Source organism: Protopterus annectens, chromosome 9.part0 (assembly GCF_019279795.1).
Source record: "Protopterus annectens isolate FY-2018-M chromosome 9.part0, PAN1.0, whole genome shotgun sequence".
Classification (NCBI taxonomy): domain Eukaryota; kingdom Metazoa; phylum Chordata; order Ceratodontiformes; family Protopteridae; genus Protopterus; species Protopterus annectens.
The window spans coordinates 704,319,066-704,332,253 of record NC_056743.1 but is presented as its reverse complement, the minus strand read 5'-3'; the positions used below and the strand labels follow the sequence as shown (position 1 = coordinate 704,332,253).

The 13,188-nt window shown below is 46.1% G+C and overlaps 1 protein-coding gene across 4 annotated transcripts in view; it reads right to left on the bottom strand.

Moving 5' to 3' along the window:
• Positions 1-8,890: 8,890 nt before the first annotated feature.
• BRD2 (bromodomain containing 2) overlaps positions 8,891-13,188 on the bottom strand; it is a 1,415,611-nt gene continuing 1,411,313 nt past the window's right edge. For all 4 annotated transcript variants that reach the window (XM_044083332.1, XM_044083333.1, XM_044083331.1 and 1 more), the window contains one exon: positions 8,891-11,228. In XM_044083332.1, the coding sequence (XP_043939267.1) occupies positions 11,092-11,228 (137 nt within the window). In that variant the 3' untranslated portion in view covers positions 8,891-11,091. The remainder of the gene's footprint in view (positions 11,229-13,188) is intronic.

Here is a 13,188-nt window from a genome sequence, read left to right as displayed (position 1 = left end):
ATCCGCAATAGGATTTTTAAAAAGGAACTTAGAGTCAGGATCCTGTAATATCTACGAGTTTTTTTCTGGGAGCAGGAAATAGAGAGTCAGGGGCCAAGCTGGATTCCGAAAAGGCATCATCAACAATGTCTAGTACAGGAGGTATTGGCTAAAGGCCTGTGCTGGGGCAGGAGTAAAAAAATCCCTAAGCCCCTTTTTAGACTCAGAAAAATCCTGACTTTCCCAATGAAAATGCTCCCAGAGGGTATGCAAGGTTAAGAAAAATCCTCTGGTGGGGATGCAGAGGGAATAGAGTCCTCAGCATCAGAATCCCCATAGGCAGATAAGGGTAAATCCTGGTCATCAGATGAAACAGAAAATTCAGAATCCTGGTCAGAAGTATCATAAGCAAACTCAGTGCTAGGTCTCTCAGAGGGGGAAGGTTGGCTTCCCCTGATTAAAATAATAAGGTTTTCAGCCATTATCATTTGTTTTTTTAGGCACAGAGGCCTGGCCATGCGGTCTGGGTGTTAAGTTTTCTAGGCATGGTTCGAGTTTTAAGCCTTGAAGAAGAAGAAGATGGTGTTGGTTTAATACGCAAGTCAGTAGGGCCTGAATACACCCTCAGAAGCCGGTGCCTGCACAGCAGCTCCGGGCCCATCCAAGGTACAGACATCCACAGGTTCCACAGTTGAAGCATCTTGTGGCATACTGGACTCCGAACGGGTCTCAGTAGAAGACTGCGAATCTGAAGTAGCAGGTATCAGTAAAAGTATATAATTGCATTTTTTGTGGAAAGCAAATACCTCAAAGATTTTCATTCGTACTGTATTCCTTGCCTGGCCCTGACCACGACCTATGAGGTTGTGAATGGATGTAATTGTACTCTGTTAAAGGCACTGGCCAAGGTGCTAGAGAGAGAGTTTGCTTGTCTACAGTCAGTTTAGCAATACATTCTGCTTTTGGATTCACTGGCTGAGTCATTATTCTGACTTGAGTGAAAGAGCCTTGCAAATTCCCTAGACTTTGTTTTTTCTAACTTTCTCCTTATTCCCATCTAAACAAAAGATGATAAATAATCTTTTTAGTGTTAGCTTATTCTTGTGCTTCTGTAAGGTTCTGGAGCCAAATGTTTTAGTAGATGTCACAATCTGCCTTGACGTGACCTCCCAGCACACTACAAAACAAGGTGTGTCCTGAGGGGACATCCTGTGCATGCATTTAGACAGCATTTTTTAAATCATAAGGCTTTAATCACCACTGTACAGTATTCAAACTTGGGAACAAACTGTTACCACAAAGAAAAAACACTAATTCTCAGAGCAGAAATTCAACTAGAAATATCTGAACAGCATAGTATGGAGGAAAGCTGTGCTAGACTGCTGAATCCTAGAATAAAAAAAAAAAAAGGTACAACATAGCCTAAGAAATAACATGGAAGTTGGTAGGACAATAGACTTCTGGAGAAAACTTGTGAAGATGGTAAACAATTATGGGAAAACAAAAACCAACCAATCTTAGTTAAATCTACATTCATCATCAACTAAATCTACACACCAAGATAAGAAAAACAGATACAAAAGTAAGCTTGGCAGCCCTATGAGGCTCGAGCTGAGGGAATCCGTGTCCAAAAATAAGAAGTTATGTACTCACCATAACGTTCCATCTGAGTAGGTATCTTCATTTGTCTGCAACCTTTGAGATACGGATCTGATCTCGGATCCGAGCCGGCAACTTCTACCACAGCATAGATCCGAGCTCCTAGCTCCTCCCTTTACCCATAATCCCCTGCCAACCCTGACTGACCTCAGATCAAGTTTGCCCCATATAACAACTGTTGCTGTGTCACGAAAGGGACTCATCTAAGAAAAACGAGAAAAACTCTTAATCAGAATCAGATTTTGTCAGGGGGAAGGGGGGGGGGGATGGTTGCAGACAAATGAAGATACCTACTCAGATGGAACGTTATGGTGAGTACATAACTTCTTAATCTGCAGTAGGCACTTCATTTGTCAGCAACCTTTGGGACAGTGTCCACAGCTACCTGAATCTTGGGTGGCCTTTATGGAAGTATATTCCGGAGCACTGCAGAGCCAAAGGACGCCCTACCTCTGGAGACAACATCCAGTTTGTAATGGCTGATAAAGGTATGAGATGAAGCCCAAGTGGCTGCGGAACAAATATCATCCAAGGGAACCCTAGATCTAAACGCAGCCGATGTAGCAACGGCCCTAGTGGAATGAGCGCGGACTCCCTGAGGTGCAGGCCTTCCCGAATTCTGATATGCTAAGAGGATACAACTAGCTATCCACCGTGACAGGGTAACTTTAGAAACTGACTTGCCTAAATTGGTTTTGGCAAGAGACACAAACTGGTCGGATTGTCTATGACCAGCAGTTCGATGAATATAAAAACGCAATTGTCTGTGCATGTCCAAAGAATGCAGTTTATACTCTCCTTTGTTCTGATAGTTGGGAAAGAACACGGGAAGACTGATAGATTGATTAATGTTAGCTTCCGAAGATACCTTAGGCAGAAAGGACAGATTGATCCTGAAATAAACTCTATCCTGATGGAAGGCCAAATATGGTGGTATGACACAGAGAGCCTGAAGTTCAGAGACTCTTTTAGCTGAAGTAATGGCCACCAGAAAGGCCGTCTTCCAAGAGAGGTATTTAAGATCGACCGTGGCCGCCGGCTCGAAAGGGGGGCTTGTCGAGGCCTGTAGAACCAAATATAAATCCCATGGGGGTACTCCCTCCCTGACAGGAGGTCTGAGGAGGAAGGTACCCTTGAGGAAAGCTTTACAGAGCTTGGAGGTAATAAGAGGGCCCGACTCATGCCCTACATGATAGTGTGAAATCGCTGCTAGTTGTACTTCGACTGTAGAGCAGCTAGCCCCTTGATGAAAAAGGGTAGTTAGAAAATCCAAAACAGATGTTAAAGGTGCCGTAAAAGGATCTAAGTGACGGTGCTCAGCCCAGATGGAGAAACGTTTCCACTTACTCCGATAGACCCTTCTGGTGGACAGGTTTACGCGCTGCTACTAGAATGGCTTTGACTGGTGAAGAGATTCCGGGAGTCCTTATCAGGAGTGGAACTGGAGCAACCAAGCAGTCAGCTTGAGGTTGACCAGGTTGGGGGTTGGGAGACCCAGAGGGTGAGAAATGAGATCTGGAAGGGGATCCAGAATCCAGGGCGGATGAATCAGGTGAGACCATAGGTACGGGAACCACGTCTGACGAGTCCAGAATGGGGCAATGAGGATCAACTTGCTCCCCAACCGACTGGCTTTCTGCAACAGTTTTAGCATCAGGGGCAGTGGAGGGTAAGCGTAAAGAAGACCGGGAGGCCAAGCATGTACTAGGGCGTCTCTCGGGGACTCCCCCTGAGGGGGGATTAGAGCGAAGTAACTGTTGCATTTGGTATTTGAGGGAGAGGCAAAAAGATCGCAACAGGGTTGCCCCCATTGGGCAAATATTCGCTCCGCTACTAGAGGGTTGAGAGACCATTCATATGGGGTCAGAATTGTACAACTGAGCCTGTCTGCTAGGATGTTGGACCGTCCCGGAATGTGCGTTGCAATGAGAAAGCGGTTGGTGGATATCGCCCATTCCCACACTCTCATGGCCTCGCGACAAAGAGAATAAGACCTGGTTCCCCCGTTTCTTGATGTACCAGACAACCGACATGTTGCCCGTTTGTACTGCAATCGTCCCAATCGGAAGAAGGCAGTGAAGTGCCTGCAACGTCAAAAGCACCGCCCTCATCTCTAGGACATTGATATGCAAGGAGGTCTCTGTCGTTCCACGTGCCTTGGACCGTTCTGCCTGAATAGTGCCCCCCAGGCGAGAAGTGTCCGTGGTCACTGTGGCGATGGGAGGAGGCATTGAGAAAGGGCGTCCCGTGTGGAGGCTCGGGGACTGGAGCTACCACACGAGCGACCTTCTGCAAGTCCTGCTTAGGGGAATGGGATGGGACAGGGGGTTGTGAGACAGGGACCATTGCACCTGGAGGGTCCACTGTAGGACCCTCATATTTAGACGGGCTAAGGGCAGCAGAGAAATTGCTGCCGCCATGGACCCTAGAGCCCTCGACCAATGCCGCCGGTGGAGCTTGAAGTTGGAGAATGGCCTGTACGTGCAACCTCAGGTTCTGAAGACTGTCTGGAGTCAGGAAGACAAGCATTAGTCTGGAATCCAATCTCGCCCCTATGAAATCTATTACCTGTGTAGGAGCCAGAGAGGATTTGGCCATGTTGACAGTCAAACCCAGGTGTGGAGCAAGACTGAGGAAGTAATCCCTGCCTGAACAGAGTAGATGCCTTGTTGGAGCGATGAGGAGCCAGTCATCCAGGTACGGAAAGACCTGAATTCCCTGGAGTCTCAGGTGGGCCGCTATTACCGCCAGGACTTTGGTGAACACCCTGGGGGCTGAGGTGTGACCGAAGGGGAGGGCCCTGAACTGAAAGTGACTGGCTCCCAGCCGGAAGCGGAGAAACCTCCTGGAGCGTCTGTCCACTAGAATGTGACAGTACGCATCCTTGAGGTCTATCGAGCACATCCAGTCGTTCTCCCGTAACAGGGGGAGAATAGATTGCAGCGTGACCATCTGGAACTTTTCTTTGGGTACCACCAGGTTCAAGAGAGAGAGAGGTCGAGGATGGACCTCAAGTCCCCCGTCCTTTTTGGCACCAGAAAGAACCTGGAGTAAAACCCTGATACGAGCTGATCTGGGGGGGATGGATTGGATGGCTCTTTTTTGTAAAAGCTGCTGAATTTCTGTAGCAGCCGCCTCCCTCTGATTGGGTGGTACGTCGGGGAGGCTTCTGGTTTTGGGGGTTACAATAAAGGGAATTTGGTAACCTCTGGATATGATGCAAAGCACCCAGCGATCTGTTGTTATGGACTCCCACATTGCTAGGTGCCTCGAAAAATGCCCCCCGACTGCCTCCAGAGTGGAGCAGCCGGGCAACCCCTCAGGGGTTCTGCGTGGTTCTCTCAGAGAAGGGTTCTCTGGACCCAAAATTCCTGGGACCCCCTCTGCCTCTAGGGCGGCATCCTCCCTGTCCTCCTCTGCCAAGAGAGGCCTGGTTGTCCGGAGCAGACTGGGATTGATGCGATCTCCTGAACCACATCTTCTTCTGACCTTTTTGGTTCTTGGAAAAGGACCTCTGGGGAGCAAAGAAGCGGACTCCAACGTCAGACAACGTCTTCCTGTCCTTCTCGCTCTGGACTAAAGTGTCGCGAACAGTTTTGCCAAACAGTGCAGAACCATCAAAGGGGGCATTCGCGAATGACACCTTAAAGGGTTCCAAGAAGTCACAGTGTCGGAGCCAGGCCTGTCGCCTCATGACCAAGCCGACTCCGCCAGCTCTAGCGGCTCCCTCAGTGGAGTGAGACAAGAGCCGCATAGAGGTGTTAGAAATGGAACACAGAGTGGACATTCGAGAGGAGTACAGTTGCTTGTCCTCTTCCGACATGGACTCTGGGGGGGGGGGGGGGAGCAGTGTATTCTTTTATTAGATCCCGCTGCATCCGGATGACGTGTGCCATATAGTTCAGCGCCCTCATCGAGAAGGTTGCTGAACTGAAGGCCCGCTTCCCAAGGCGGTCCATCGCACGAGACTCCTTGCTCGGTGGGTGGACCGCGGAGCTCTCCTGAGCCAACTCTCTCTTGGTGGCCGCCGCCGCCAACATGGCATCCACAGGGGGACCTCTGCTCCAATGGGTCCTCTCTGCGGGGGCACTCAAGATCCTATCTGAGCGCTTGGGGACTGGCTCTACAGTGTCTGGCTCCTTCCAAGCCCTGGTGGAGATGAGGTCCACCAGGGGGTCGGGGGAGGGAACACCCAAGAGGTAGATGGCCCTGCTTCGAACGCCTCTAGGAATACGGACTCATCGGAGGAAGCCTTGGGGGCAGACCAACCCCCCCTAATCCTAAGCATTTCCATGATGTCTCCAAAGGAGACATCCTTGGGGGGGGGGGTGACCTTGGGGGGGCCTTGCCCTTCATCTAAGTCTGTAAGGGACGGGGGAGTCCACGTGCCTCCTCTTACACTTAGCCTTGTGAGGAACCTCCTCGGGGGGGGGGGGGGGGTGGGCTGTCCGAAGAAGTCTCACCAGCAATGTCATGTTCCGAAGGAACACCCAGAGGCGCTGAAGCAGGCTGCCCCAAAGGCTGGGTGATGGGAGCCTGGACCAGCTGAGAGGGAGTGCAGGGGGGAGATGAAGCCAGGACCGGAGGCCCGGATGCACTCAACAGTGCCCTCTCCACCGCAGCGAAAGCCGAGGGGAGCCGCCCTCGATCGGATCCGAGAGCAGACTCCCACTCGGATCCGAAGCGGGGACCGGACCCGGGGCCGAGACCATCGGATCCGAAGGACCCGTGTGCTCCAACAGGGACGAAGCCGAAGGCACACCGAGCTCTCCCCCAGAGGGGGGGGAGGCAAGAACACTCCCATCTGCAGCTGGGCCTGGATGAACCTCCACATCATCCGGTCCATGTCTGCATCCGACATACTAAAAGTGGACCTTGAAGAGGCCACAGAGGCAGACCTGGAGTGCCGCCTCGATGACCTCGACGGGGACCGGGTCATCTCCTCCTCGGGTCCCGGTGAGAAGCAAGGGGACCGGAGCCGAGGAGGCGCCGATCCAGAAACCCTGGAGGGAGAAGCCCGCTTGGCGGGTGGGGCCGAGGAGTCGTCCTCGGCCCGCCGCTTATGGTGCTTCTCTCCGCTTGGCTTTCCTGGCCTCCCTCTCCTCCAGAGCCGAAGCGGGAGGTTGAGTCCCAACCGGAGGGAGGGAGGCAGGAGTGGCCGCCACAGAGGGCTGGGTAGCGGCCACAGAAGCACCGGAGGCCAGAGCCGGATCTGAGGGCAAAAGGCTCCCAGAATTAGCTTCGACCTCCAGTCCTTAAGTGCCCTGGCGTTGAACGCCGCACAGATCATGCATCCAGAGGAGAGGTGTTCAACCCCAAGGCACCTAACGCACAGAGTGTGGCCATCCGCCGGTGAAAGCTTATGGCCACACTCGGTGCACTTCGAAAGAATGGCTTTAGGGGCCTCCGACATTATTAAAGGAAACACATTCACTAAGCCCCTACACACACCACACACACACTATGACCAGCGAGGGCAGGTAGGAGAAAAAGGACCACAAATTTAAATTGAGAGAGATAAAAAATAAGGGCTACAGGGTACCTAAACACTCACTCTCACTCACACAAGGAAAAAGGGCAAGAAAAACTGAAAATTTTTTCTCCCAAGTTCGATCCAACCAGGAGCTCAGGAACCTAGCTTGTAGCTTGAAGCGCGGCAAACTAGATCTGAAGTCAGTCAGGGTTGGCAGGGGATTATGGGTAAAGGGAGGAGCTAGGAGCTCGGATCTATGCTGTGGTAGAAGTTGCCGGCTCGGATCAGAGATCGGATCCGTATCCCAAAGGTTGCTGACAAATGAAGTGCCTACTGCAGATTGTTGGATCATCAAATGAGATCCGGAAGGGAGAGGAAAGTGAGGAGCACTGTGAGAGTTAAGGAAGGAGTTTGAGCTTTGGGAAAGGAAGACAGTATTGTTTATGGCAACCAGTCCCTTTCAGTTGAAGTGCACAGCTTGGATCATGCAAAATCTTCACATAGTTCTAGAATACGGATAAGTGTAACTGCACTTGGCCAAAGCATGTGGTGTCAGGGGCTTGCTGGGAAAGTTGCAAAAACCTCTGTACTGGCAACATACTGGCAACAGTTCATGTTTTCTCCAAAGATGGAGCCATACAAAATCGGGTCTCAACAGAAAAAGGAATCTGGAATGAGGGGCAACCTAACAATCCTGGACAGGAAAGTCTCAGTATATCCTCCACACAAGTGATCACAGACCAAAGTGCTACCAGATCTGGAAAAAGGCTTAGAGGACTCAAAGGACTATTTTCAGGGGGAAGACCAATGGTGCTGGAAAGTCCCCCTCCAAAACAGGATGGAGTGCACAGCTCTCAGTGGCACCTTTGCTGTTAAGAGAAGGTAGAAAAGGGTGCATATGCATGAGCCCTGCACACTGGAGAAAAAGGACTTTCCTCTAGAAGGTAGTGCCCAACATCTGTCCATAGCTTCCATTTTCTCACCCCCAAAAAGTACTGCTATGTGCCATGAGAGATAGCCTGCTGCAAATGTGCGAGTTTGGTACTGTTGACTGCCATCATCTTGCTAGACATGCTTGGAATTTCTCCCTTGTGACTGTTAAGGTGGCTTGGCAATGACTTGCAACATGCTCCCTCGAGTTGTGTACAGTCGATGCCACAGAAGTCAAATCAAAACCTGGTCACAATTCTTACGGCTTAAAATTTCTAGATATTAAACTTGAGCTTCCATGATTAACATGAGGATCAATAAAATGTCAGAGAAGCAGAAAAACTGGGCATAGGTGCTAGGCATACCATCCTAGTCTAAGTGAATATTACGGTGTGTTTCAGCAGACTAAATGGTTGCCCTGAAGTGCAAGACTGTTCAGAAAAAAACAGATGGATTGAGGGTAGCTTATCCCCTGGTAACAATTACATACTCAATAAGGATCCCCAGACATCACATCAAGGATTTACAGATTGCCCTCAGAAATCTTGCAATTAAAATAAGCTTCCATTCTGCAGTTTTGTATAGACACTTCATCCAGTATAGAAATGTTTTTTTAGCATACTGTGAATGCAGACACAAAGTTCTAAAACTGTCAAAAGTCCAAACTAGGGGATTCATTTTTATCAGCACCTTCTCAGCAAATTCCAAGCATAACTTATAAACCAAAGCAGAAGAAAACTTTAAAAAAGTTTCCATGTATTTCTTTTCAGACTGGAAGACCACCAAAAGGGGTAGTCCTGAAAATACTTTGCTCATCAATATTACAGGAAGGAGACGAAGTCTGCATCATTACACTTTAGAGTCACAGTATCTTTCATTTATTTACATGTCTTCAGAAATAATGTACTTTTAACAAATACAGTAAACAAATACAACCTGACAGGTCAGTTCTGTAAGAATAGGAACAAATGAACAGACAATAGAAAAGTCAGATTAAACGTAAAAAAAAGCAAAACAAAAAAAAACTTTACATTAAAGTAACATGCTATTCAACTGTGCAACTTTATAAACAAGTATATATTTATATATATTTACACTTTTTCATAAAATTTTAATCTACATGCCCGTATCAACAGGCAATTGTGTTCAATTTTACATTATAAAACAAAAATGCATCTAAAATAAATAAAAACCTCAAAAATTGAAGGTAAAAAAAGGCATGAATTCCACTTAACTTGTAACCAACTGCTTTGTGACACTGCTGAAATTCTTTTTTGGGATAAAAGGGAACTGTCATAAATAAGATTATACCAAACACCATTTGAAATCCCCAACTTTGGCAAAAAAGTCCTAACTCCAGATTATGGGAACTGTATTTTTTGTTATTGGAACAAATGCTCAGTTTGCAGCCCCAAACTAGGTATACTTCTCAACTACAACAGTTTAAGTAAACTGTACTACAATCTCCAAACATGTTGATGTTTTAAACAAAAACATATTCCCTGGAATAAAAAGGGAAGTCAGTCAAATTTTATATTAAAATAACAGATGCACAGCCCTCTCCAAAAGAGCGTCATCATGAAAAACGCATTCAAAATCATCTTCATACAGAATCAGCTGCATGTCTAGATGCTGTCGGCTTTATTCAAGCTGGATGGCTGGCACAAAACACTTCTACTCCCAAATTTTAAAATAACCAATGAGACCAAATCTCATCCATATAAAACCCTTTGTAGTGACAACTACACTACTAAACTGTGAAGAAATTGAACCAAAGTTGCTCAGGTGCAACTTTTAGAAGTGTTCTTGCTGCTTTGCACCACTAATCCACTGTCCTAAGATTCTCACTATTATGAATATTATACTGACAAAAATGTTACGCATTACATGATCTCTCAAAGACCAATGCCAGAGTTTGAAGAAAAGGGTTCTTAATAGAAACCAGTTACTACACTTTTAGTGCTATTTTTAAAGGCAAATATACTACTTAACTACGGAACTGGCAAAATAAAAAAGTCTCAACATGTCATGCAGTTATAAAGAGCCATAAGATGACCATCATAGATTAGGTCTTCAGTTCTGTGACTCAAGCAGGGCATTCACAACATAAAGTTACTTTGATATTTTAAAATTCACGTGTCACTTACAATGGTGCTTAAAAAAAACAAAACAAATGAGCTGCTATACACGTGGGATGTTGACTACTGGTAACAAAAGGAGCAGGTCAATCAATGAACAAACTACACTTGCAGAGATAAATACAAAATACTGGTAATGCAGCTTTGGTTTATTTTGCCTGCCCAAATATACAGTAACTTGTAGCCCGATTTTTCTATATCGCTTGGAAAGGCAATCTCTAAGACCCCAAAACAATGTACGAAACTAAATCCTTATAATTCAAAGACTACACATTTGCTTTAAATGCAAGAACTGGAATAAGCTGGCCTGTACATCAGTTTACATACTGGTAGTGATTTAACCAAACCTCAAGATGTCAGCAGACCTCATCTACTGAATACTTATCAGAAGGTACTTTGCCGTTATCACTTCTTTATAAAAGAAATATAGATAGCATCCTACACAAGAATATAATTCTGCTCTATGGAAAATAATCTGCAACCCCGATGACTTCACTATCCCTTCATCTCGCCAACCTATTCTTTAAAAGAACCAGAACACCGGTGAGATCTCATACCTGAAAGGTCTATCAGCCAAAATGACCCTTAATCTAACAATACATGCTGGTGGGTACAAGACAAAGGAGGGGATCAGCATCTTCAGTCATCAACCACTTAGCCTTGCAGCTTTCCTAGAATGCAGCATCTTTCAAGTTGCATAATCCAAGTCTTACTGACCATGCAATAAGGCGGCGCAGTGACAATATGTATTTTTATATGTGATATAAATGCATACATCTTCTTTACACTCTGGTTCATACATGGTCCGGTCCTGCAGATCCAATCCGAACCACAATGCTGCTCCACCATAATACAGATTTAAATTCACTCTGCCCTTCTCTGATCAAGTCTTAAAAGTTTTTTTTTTCTTTTCTAGCCAGATTCTGAGTCACTGGTGTCTGATGAACTCGATGTTGAGCTGCTGCTGTCAGAGTCTGAACTGCTGCTACTGGCACTGAGACGAGAAGCAGTTACATGCTGTTGCTGTGCAGACTCCGCTTTTTCATTCACTGCAACAAGAAAGGAAACAATCAGTAAAAAAAAAAAAAAAATGAATGTGATATCTACTTTAATAACCAAACTGACAATTCAAAATAGCCACAAGCTTGTTGTAGTGTTGCACTTCCACATTTTCAACTGGAGTGGTGCAGATAACTGCAGCTTTCTGTATTTTGCTTTTGTCAAGCAAACTTAACAGGGGATTGCCCACTTTCTTAATTACCAGACAGGCTAAGGCACTATACAAGGTACATATCTGGTGGAGAAAGGAGTTTCCAGAAAAAAATTTCTCTTGGAAAAACAGAATAATCAGGCTACAAAATCTGTAATGATATAAGAATACATGCAATGAAAATAAGACTCAAGTTGCTACACATTCAGCAGATGTGTATTGGCAGTAGAGTTTTACATGCTGGCTTGCATTCAGCAGATGAATGTTCTCAAATCTGAACAGTCTTCTACCATCTACATTAGGATGGGCCATCCAACACGTACTGTTGCCTCAAAGAATGGAAAATCTGCAGAAACTGTATTAAATACAGAAAATTCACAACCTAACAGGCAAAACATACCACATGTTAAACAGAAAACCCCTACGAGGACCTAAAAGGCCTAGGCAGCTCTGTCATGGAAGGGCTATAAGGACTTTGCACATTTTATTTCAGTGCTTTAAAAACATATAAACTTAGCACTAAACATCATTCTGGTAAAGCACCAGCTATTAACAGATTAAACTAACTTTTTCTCAATACCCTATCTTAAGAAATGCTTTAAAAAGAGGCATGCACCACAAAAATCTCCAACAGCATTTCAACAGATCCAACTTACTGGAGCTACACAATACAAGATGCGGCCCCACAGCATCAGACACTTTATGGAGTGCTTAGCAATGTTGGCACTGAAGCTGAATTAAGTCATAAATTTCCCCCCTTAAACTACTCCACTGGCTGATTCAGCACAGACTAATGGCATTTTGTTCTTTGATTTAATGCCAGCTTATCTTCAAGTTTCCCCCAATCAGTCTTGAGTGCATTTGTTCCCTAGTGGTGGAAATCCTCTCAGACCCACCAAAGTGGAAGAACTTGGAGGAAGGGGGCACTTAGGCAGCCATGAAGGTTGCTATAGCCTATAAACTCATCCCTGCCCTTAGTGGGAGGATGACCAGCCTCATCACCATGGGGTCGCAGTGTCTTCCTCTATGTAAGCTGTTCAACAAAGGTTGCAGCCTATCGGTGGATCACACACATGGCCGTCATTAACCCCTCCCTCCATGTCAAGCAGCCAAAACGCTAATTGAACCAAACTCTGTCCGCCAGGGTCAGCAGTCGGGTATTTATTCCTCTACGCCACCAGAGTTCAAGACTCACGTTATTTTGGCTTGTGTATCTAGGTTTGGCAATTAAGACTCCTGAAGGAAAATGCATTAAGAGGTGTAGGTTTTCTTAATAAATCTGTTGAGACTTTTGTACTCCATCACTGGAAGCTATCTTTCATAGAAACTATAAAATTCCCTTGCTAAAATCCAGACACCACAGCAATATCCAGCAAAGGATTTTTAATAAAGGTACCCATGGGAGTCGCCGACCCTGTAAAGGCTGTTAGGACTCCTAACAGCAGGGGTACTGAGAATCTGGCTTTAGGAATGTAGCAAGAAAAGCATCTTCTGTGTTCTGCGGCTTCTCTGATGGAAGGAAAGGCTACTGGCCTGAGATGAAGCAGGCCAGAAGCCCTTATCTGGGTGACTAACGAATTAGAACTGAAAGATACAGTGCTGAGAGCGCAAAAGTGCCAACCAACACAATATAACCAAAATAGTACTGTAGAGGCGCCAAGGCAGACAAACAAAAGCTCAAAGATCCACAGCAATCCAAACTTTGTTTACAACAAAAAAAATCCAAGAATACACTTGTAAAACAAAGCAATTCCAAAGTATGCTGATCCACTACAAGTGTATTCTTGGATTATTTGTTT